General features: G+C 38.1%; 1 protein-coding gene across 1 annotated transcript in view; it reads right to left on the reverse strand.

Moving 5' to 3' along the window:
* The window catches only part of ATAD5 (ATPase family AAA domain containing 5), a 51751-nt gene extending 43857 nt beyond the window's left edge, over positions 1 to 7894 (reverse strand). Inside the window, exons 1-3 of the mRNA XM_019646970.1 lie at positions 6972 to 7894; positions 2789 to 4695; positions 2025 to 2133 (exon numbers count right to left, since the gene is read on the reverse strand). Coding sequence (XP_019502515.1) covers positions 2025 to 2133; positions 2789 to 4695; positions 6972 to 7037 — 2082 coding nt within the window. The 5' untranslated portion in view covers positions 7038 to 7894. The remainder of the gene's footprint in view (positions 1 to 2024; positions 2134 to 2788; positions 4696 to 6971) is intronic.
* Between the last annotated feature and the right edge of the window lie 835 nt (positions 7895 to 8729).

Raw genomic sequence — 8729 nt, forward strand, 5'->3', positions numbered from 1 at the left:
GCTGCTGAGCTGCCAACAGGTAGCAGGATGGCTCAGCTAAAAAAAAAAAAAAAAAAACCACAATCACATCTCATGTGGATTATTCCAAAAGCCTCTTAACTGGTCTCCCAGCCTTAAGTCTTGCCCACTTTAATCTATTCTCCACATAGCAGTCAGAGTAATTTTTCTAAAACTCAAATCTGATCAGGTTAGTCCCCTTACTTAAAATGACTCTCTACTTCTCTCAGAATGAAGTTCAAATTCCTTAATAATCCAGACCTTACTTCTCACTCCCTAAAATAAAAATACTCTCTCATCTCGAGGGCCTTTACAGACACTATTCCCTATGCTTAGAGGACAATTCCTACCCTTTTAGGTCCCTGTTTATTGCTTCTGGAAAGTTAGGCACCCTACGTATGTGCTTTCAGAGCACTCAGTACTTATTTATCATAGATCTTATTACATATATTCAATTGCCTGTTTATTTGTCTGCATTCACCATAAGACTGCAGGCTCCACGAGAATTGAGTCCATGAGCATCTTGCTTACAGCTGTCTCCCCAGTGCCTAGCATATAGCATTCCATTAAATAAATATTTATTGCACGAAAAAATAAAGCCAGAGTCATTCTGAAAGCCATTCTGTAATATCTATTAAAAGAGCTGTTAGGAATATGGGGCTGTTAGAAAAAAGTTTACCCTCATTCTCATAAAAACATGGAAAATCTCTCCCATAAAATGACTAAGATTTTCTCCTAGAGCTAGTAAACAAGCCTTATCAAGGCCCTGTGGTAAGAGGTTCATTGGCAGATTACCAGTATGAGATAAAATAACTGATCTAAGTAAATTCAGATAAGGGCCCCAATTTGGATACAATAAATTTGGAGATGTCTTGCTAAACAATGTATCAATGAATCACAATTCTTAGTAGTATGTGGTGCAAACCCAAGCATGGTATTTCTAAAATAAAAGTTGAAGTTATGCTCTAGAATTAATTTAGGTAGCATAAATTATATGGGATAGAATTCACCCCAGAGACTTTCAACCTTTAGGTGTGGTATAATCAGCTGCATTCTAGAGTACCTCCCAATAGGCTAAGAACCATCATTCTAACTACTTATAGTTGTATGGCTCTAGGAAACTCACTTCCCAGAGTCACATATAAACTGCATGTTTCCTGATCCCATGAACTGCAAGTTTCTTCAACTATAAAACAGAATTAAATTATTACTTTATGACATTAATTATATCAGTACTAAGCACAGTGCCTGGAATGTGATAAGAGGTCAAAAAATAGCAACTGTTAAGTAAAACAAGAGATACCAACCTTCTGTAGCAATTTTCACCCAAGGATTATATCAGAATCGCCCTGGTGGCTTTTTCAAAACGCACATCCTATACCTACTCACCCTGGAAAAAATCCAATTCTCTATAGGGACAAACAGCTTATTTTTCAAAAGCTGCTAAACTATTCTTATATATCCTATTTCCCCCTTTAGAGCAATGGTTTTCAACTGAGGGTGACTTTTTTTTCCCCCTCCAGGGAATACATGACAATGTCTAGAGAGACATTTTTGATTGTCATAAAGAGAAGAGTTGGGGCACTACTGGCATCTTATGGGTAACGGCAAGGGTTACTGCTAAACATCCTATAATGCCTATGGTCGTCCCCCACAACAAAGAATTATCCAGCCGAAAATGTCAACAGTACCAGGGTTGACAGGCCCCTAATCCACAGAAATAAACCAAATGTTCAATCATGACCTATAAGCAGCCTTACGGAAAACTGGCATGTAACTGTCAATAACAAAACTTTTTCTAAGTAAATTATACTCTGTATTCATCAATTGCTATCATCTCACGATAAGATATCTTAATAAATGAACTAGAGGAATAGAATAATAGTGAAAAGTAATACAGGGTTGTAGTTAACATAACCAATCTATGAACCAAGTGAATCTCCTTATAGTGTAGTACTTTCAATAGTAGTAGTTATTGTTTCTTAGGAAATAGTATACCACTTATAGGACTCTAATGTTTCAATTACCTTTCTAGTTTGAGAGACAAAATCTCCATCAGTTGCTTCAGATTTCTTGGATCTTTTTTTAGATTTCTTCTTAGATTTTTTGGGAGTACTAATTCTGGTGAATTTCATTCTAAAAAAAAAGATTCAGAAACACTTTCATGATTATAAAGTGCAAGAATTTCAATTAAATACAGAAAAGAACCAACTAAGGCTCCAATTTCTGGACAGTTCTAAAACAAAAAAGCAACAAAAAAACACTCCATTACTTTCAAACTACTGATTCAAAAGTAAGCCAAACTCAATGTCAAACTCCTAGAAAATATAAATTGTTTATTTTAGAAGTCATAAGCTTTACAGAAAATTAGCCCCTAAGATCACTCTTACATTAGCCAAAACCAGCATGCAAGTATATTATATACATACTCAATAGTGTATGGCCCAGTTTACCCAAGAAATAAAGTTCTATGATTTATTTTTAATCTCATGTTTGTTAAACTCACAGAATTCATATTTGAAGGATACTTCTCCAGGGATTAGCAACCATGATGAGTAAAAGTTTAGAACTCATCTAAAATACATCTAGAATTCTTCTGAAGTCATGCCTGACTTTAAACTAAATGTGGAAAATTAGCAGCATGTTTGAAACCATTTTCTTTTTCTTATAAATCAGCTGTGTTCCAGGGGAAAAAAAAAAACCTCTCTAATGCTTGAAGTATTTTCCTTCCCAGGTAACAGTATGTGCAGAATACTTAGAATTTTAGAACAGAAATAAAACTTCACCTTACCTGATAGGGCTCTCTGAATCAGAGGACACTGTTATTAATTCTGCTGTATATAAGCTATGCTTTTCTGCTAAGTTGGCTGCTTTTGGGGTGGAAACTTTCACTGGACTACCATCTGGTGCATTTCCCGAATCTGTACTTCTAGTGATTATTGTAGTAGGTGTGCTGCTACTTCTTGCAGATCTTCTGGTTGATTTGGGTGTGAAAACATTTACCAAGCTGTCTTCAGTGTCAGCTTTATAATGTAAAACCTTATCCTTAACTGGTGTGCTCGTTTTTCTTGAACGCTCATTGTTACACAAAGAGGAAAAAATCTTTAGAGGGTCATCATTTGCTCTATCTTCACAAAGCTGACTTTCGCTGTTACATAATGGACTGTTTTTGAAAACTTCTGGATTTTTTGGTCTTAAATTCATTCTAAGCCTATTTTTATTTTGTTTATCTTTAAAGGAAAAAGTGTTTTTCTTTTGAGTATTTTCCTCTCTAGTTTCACTGGGAGTAGTACCGGTACCTAACATTTTATCCTTTTTCTTTAGGTTTTTACTTTTCTCCTTAGGAAAACTTCCTGTATCCATGTGTGACTGTGAATTGCCATTATTTGAAACCATTTGAATATTAGGATTTTCCATGATTTTTTTTGAATTATTGTCTCTTCCTCCCTCATTTAAAGATTTTTCATTGAGCTCTTTCTGCTTATCAGGCTTTTTGACTCCATTTTTAAGTGCATCTGATACTGGCTGCCTAAAAGCTTTCATAAACTGCTGCCGTTCTTCTAGAGTGCATTTTGGTTTCACAGCTTCAGAATTGCCAGCTTCCAACACTGCCAATTCTAATTCTTCCTCCTGTATAACAACGTTCGATTTTCTTTTCTGAACTGTCGTCTCACTCTCAGGATCAGACAGACTACTTTCCATTTCCAACTGCTTTTGTTTCAAGAAAATTGAGGGTATTCTCCCTGTCTTTTTGGGGGGAATAGGGTGAACTTGTGCAAGAACAGTAACTGTCTTAAACAGTACTTGTTGGGAAATTTCACAGGTTTCTGCGTCACTTATACAACCACTTCTGACAGTTTCAAAAGGAATGCACATTGACATTGTAGAGTCTGGTATCTGTTCCAGTTTATTTTCCTTGTGGCTTTTTAAAAATTCCTCATACGGGACAGTTATTGTACCATCATTTAACTGGGCTGTTTGAGTTATATTATCTCTAGAGCTTGCATCATTTGCGGTACTCTCAATTTCATTAATTGGGGAAGGTATTATCTGTTTACTGTCTTTAACATCCTTTGTAAGGAGATTTAGCTCCTCTGCCAAGGGTAAACTTTCACATAAATCTATTACATCTCGGCGCTTCCTTTTTCTCAATTTTTTACAATCATTTTTTGTGGTCCCTTGTTTAGGATTTACTTTCTTGGAACTTTTTCTGGAAGTCATAGTGCTTGACTGGTTTTTGATATCTTGAATACTTTCTGCAAGTACTTCTACATGTTTCTTGCAGAGTGAAACAGAAGTACTATTTTCCACAAAGTCATTATTTAAACTACAGTCTTCTTTGCTATCATCACTACTAATTTGAATTGGAGATTCATTTTCAATTTTAAAATTATTTAGTTGATAAGATAAATTAACTCTCCTTCCTCTCTTCTTAAACTCTATATTTGAGACAATTTCCAAAGGTATTTTACAGTCTTTGCTACTGTCAGCAGGCAACGGTGCAAGTGACTTTATCTTGCACTTTTTTGCTGACTGAGTCTTCTTATTAGTGAGTGAAGTCTTTCTAAAATAATCCAAAATATTACTGGATTTGGGTGGAGATAAAACCCTGTCTGCAGTCTTCCCTATTGGTGATAAATATTTTGTAATTGTTTCGCAGGAAGATCTGTCATCATCTTTCCTTCGCTTTTTGCATGCCTATTGATTTAAAAGAAGGGAAAAAAAGCACTTATTTCAAGCAAAATAGTACAAAACATACATTTTAAACATGGATCTACTATTCTACGCAATTGGATAAACAAGGAAGGTGCCCTTCAGCTACAAACATGATATATCAGAAAGAAAAAGAGCTTTAAAGTTAAACCTGCATTCAAATTGCAACGTTACATCATGTTATACACTTATAATTTGTACACTTTACTATGTTATAATTCAATAAAGTTTCAAGGCCACTATACTTACGTACAAATGTGTTAATTTCTGTTGGCCTCTGTTTATTCTATAACCTTGGAATACTACTAACCACCTCACAAAATTTGTAATGAACACATTACATAAATGTATGTTAAGTTTGATGCATAGTAAGGACTCTACAAATATTAATTCCATTCCCTTTTCACTTTTTTAGTTAAAAATAAACAAATTTTCTGTTTCTAAGAATCAGGTATATAGTGAACAAGCTTAGGATCCCAAAATTTACTAATCAAGTAAAAATTATGGTGAAGGACACTTACGACAAATAAATAAAATTTTCCAGTGTTTTGCTATTAAAACAGTTACTGCCTGCCTCCTACATTATTTATTACCCATACCATATCAAGGTGACTATAATGGTAAAAAGTTCTATTTTTGTTGGTCATAAATTAGTAACTTACATAATATAAAAAGTTTATTGGTTACAAAAAGCTGTCAGTCTTTAACTTCTCTCATTTGTTAGAATAAATTTGCCAGAATAACAAAGACATTTTTAAAAAGATAAGTAGTAATGAATGGGATCATTATACCTCTATCATGTGAATAAGTATGAGGCAAAATAAATTATAGACACATTAAAATTTTATGTTAAAATTAAATGGCAAATGTACTAGAAGAAAATGCTAATAAGTTGTTAGTATTATCATTATATTACCCTGAAATGGTATCAGAGGCACAATACCATAGGATCTGGAGTCAGGCAGATCTAAGTTCAAGTGCTGGCTCTGACATCCACTATAGCAGGACCTTAAGCAAATTACTTTCAAGTTTTTAAATATACTTTTTCTAACTTAAGTTACTTTTCATTACTTTTTAACCTCTCATCTGTAGAATACAGATAATACCTCATCACAGTGTTAATATTAAGTAAAATAATGCGTATAATACCCTGACCTTTAAAATACTAAATAGTAAATACCATTATTATGAAATAGGCTAAGCAAGGCACCAAAAGCAGAAAACTGTAATGAAAAGATGGCTAAAACTGACCACACAAAAATCAAGAACTGTATATGTAATTCAAGCACCAAAAGCCCTTCTTCACACACCTGAGACAAGCTGAATGACTGCATAGATTTAACAAACAAGTGTCAGCATAACAACCATTAGCAAGTTACCTGCTAATCAAGACAAAAGTTACTTGATTCTAAAAAATAAGAAAGAGCCCCAGTTAAATAAGTGAACATACATCTTGGCTCATTACACGGACACCAGTATGCATAATTCAGTTAGAATGCCAGCGTGAGATTAAAAGGTATAAAAATACAGCAACTTGGGGCCGGCCGAGTGGTGCGTTGGTTGGGAGCTGGCTTGGGATGCCAGAGGGCCCCGGTTCGGATCCCACATAGGAGGGCCAGTGACACTGCCCTCTAAANATATATAGCAACCATCTCCTATAGAATGCTACTTCACTTCTTCAAGACATTACAACCTCTTTATAATGACAGCTCAGTGCATTTCACTGATGAACACATGAGAATAACAATAAGCCATGCTGGGACTCCTAGCTGCTGTATATTAAGCTCTTGAGCCACAAGAAACCGATTTTTTTTTTAAGTCCCTTGTCTGGTTCTTGTAGTGACATTCTAAATGGCATTCCTAGAACAGGTAAATGGATGGAATAGTTGAACTTAAAGATCCTTTTCAACGCTCAAGTTCTATGATCCTATATCACGAACCGAGACTTAACCCTGGGATTTTCCATGACATGTCACCAGTCCAAAACGACAGGTTTCACCAGTATTTCAGGATCTGGAAACTGGTCGAAGTGATCTTAAGTCCTACCTTGCCTGGTCCCGCAAACATCTCACAATCCCAATGTCTGTCAGGACCTATCACGACTTTTAAGAAAAGACACACGCCAGCAATTGTTCCACACAATGTCACAACTGTGGGGTCTCACCATGTCCCTCTTTTCCTCTCATAGATGCAAAGTCGGTATCACCTTTCACACACACACCCCCGCCCCCCAACAGACGGAGGGAGATGCTCAAGCTCACCTCAATCTCGTAGTCCTTCACCGGAGAGGGAGCAGCTGCCGCCGCCATGGCAAGGACCCCCACCATGCTCCCTGCTTCCCGGAATCCCGGCTCCTAGGACCTTTTACGGCCCGGCCTGGCATGGCTGGCGGCCATGGAGGTGCCCGGCTCCAGCAGGAGCGGGGAACGGGGCAGTGGGATCCGTCTCGGACTCCCCCGCGCCCACCCGCGGGGAGCGGTCACGGAGATTGGGCCCAGCTCAGCCGAGTCGAACGCGGGAAGAAGCGGTGAAAAAGCGCGGGCAGCGGGAATCCTCGGCGTGACCGGTGAGTGTAGGGTGCCCCGGAGTCCAGCACGTCAGGCTGAGCGCTCGGGACTGGGACCCCGACGGGGAAAGCAGGCGGAACGCAGACCGGACCCGCGGGCTTCGGCGGGAGTTCTTGTCAATTGGGTTTTCGCGCCGTCCGGAGCGCAGGGGGCGGGGCTTACATTTATCACTGGAGGCTGCGCGGACGGTGAGCTGAGAGGGCCAAAATACATCTTTGGCGAAACTGCAGGAAGCGGAATTGTCGCACCGTAAAATTAGCGGGGATTTGGAGGGTTCGAATGTCTCACGCCCAGTGTCACGGAAGAGGGCGTGATTTGACTATAATGTCCGTTAGTGACAAAATTAAAACCCTAGACTTTTGATGCCTCAGTCTGGACCCTATTTAAAAGTGGAAATTTGAAAAATACAGAACGAAATAACAATTGATTACATTCCTTCCACTCGGAATAAAATGTTATTTTGGCAAGTGTCCTACCTCCAGAGACGTCCATTCGGGGTCCGACATTTCGGCTTTTTAGTCTTAATTGAGCTAAGGAGGTATCTCTTCCCATGGACTGCGTCCTCGCGAGCAGCTAAGAGCCCAAGATCATCGCCTCAGCTGCAGTGTGCCAGTAGTTTGCTGGTTTGTAGTGATGATTATCTCATACATCAATTGCATTGTTTTCATAGATTTGTTTCTCTTTTACCTTTTTTTAACATTAAAGTTGCAGTTACATAAGCATAGAGTATGTTTATTTTATCTGAGTACATAGTTTTAAACGCACGGTATGTAAGAGCTGAAACAAGACAGGCAACAGGACACATCAAATCATAATGGGAAGCCACCTCGTTAAATCGGGCTATGCAAACTGATACTAACTATTGATGTAATTGTGTGCATCTTGATGGTATTTGCTTTTCTCTTGACAACACAGAGGGTACAAATTTCTCCAATGAAATCAGTGGTAATTACTTTTATTTTGAAAATTATTAGCCCTGTGTAAGGTTTTTCAGGAAAGGAGACTGCACTAAGTATAGGAGTATACTGTTTTGTTGTTTTGGTTTGTTTTTTAAATAACTCATGTCGTGTAAGAACACTGCCCAGGGAGAAAGATGAGGAAGAAGAGGGGGAGGAGGAGGGAGAGGGGAGAGGGGAGGGGGAGAAGTAAATGACAAAATTACGGAGAAAACAGGAAAGTCTCCTTGACTTCCACCCCCAAACTCAGTCTCTTCCCCTTAGCCCCAGTGGTAGCCAATGTAACCTATTTGGTGGATAGCATTGCAGCCCTTTTTGTACTTTTACATACATACCCGTTCGACAATTAAGTTCGTGAACTTGTAGCAACGTTGTTGCTAACCTTTTTTGATATCAGAGGGATTATTCATTATGAATTTATACCAACTGGACAAATAGTTGACCAAGTTTACTATTTGGAAGAGCTGAAAAGGCTGCATGAAAAGGGTAGACGATC

The sequence above is a fragment of the Hipposideros armiger genome, unplaced genomic scaffold, assembly GCF_001890085.2.
Source record: "Hipposideros armiger isolate ML-2016 unplaced genomic scaffold, ASM189008v1 scaffold_108, whole genome shotgun sequence".
Taxonomy (NCBI): Eukaryota; Metazoa; Chordata; class Mammalia; order Chiroptera; family Hipposideridae; genus Hipposideros; species Hipposideros armiger.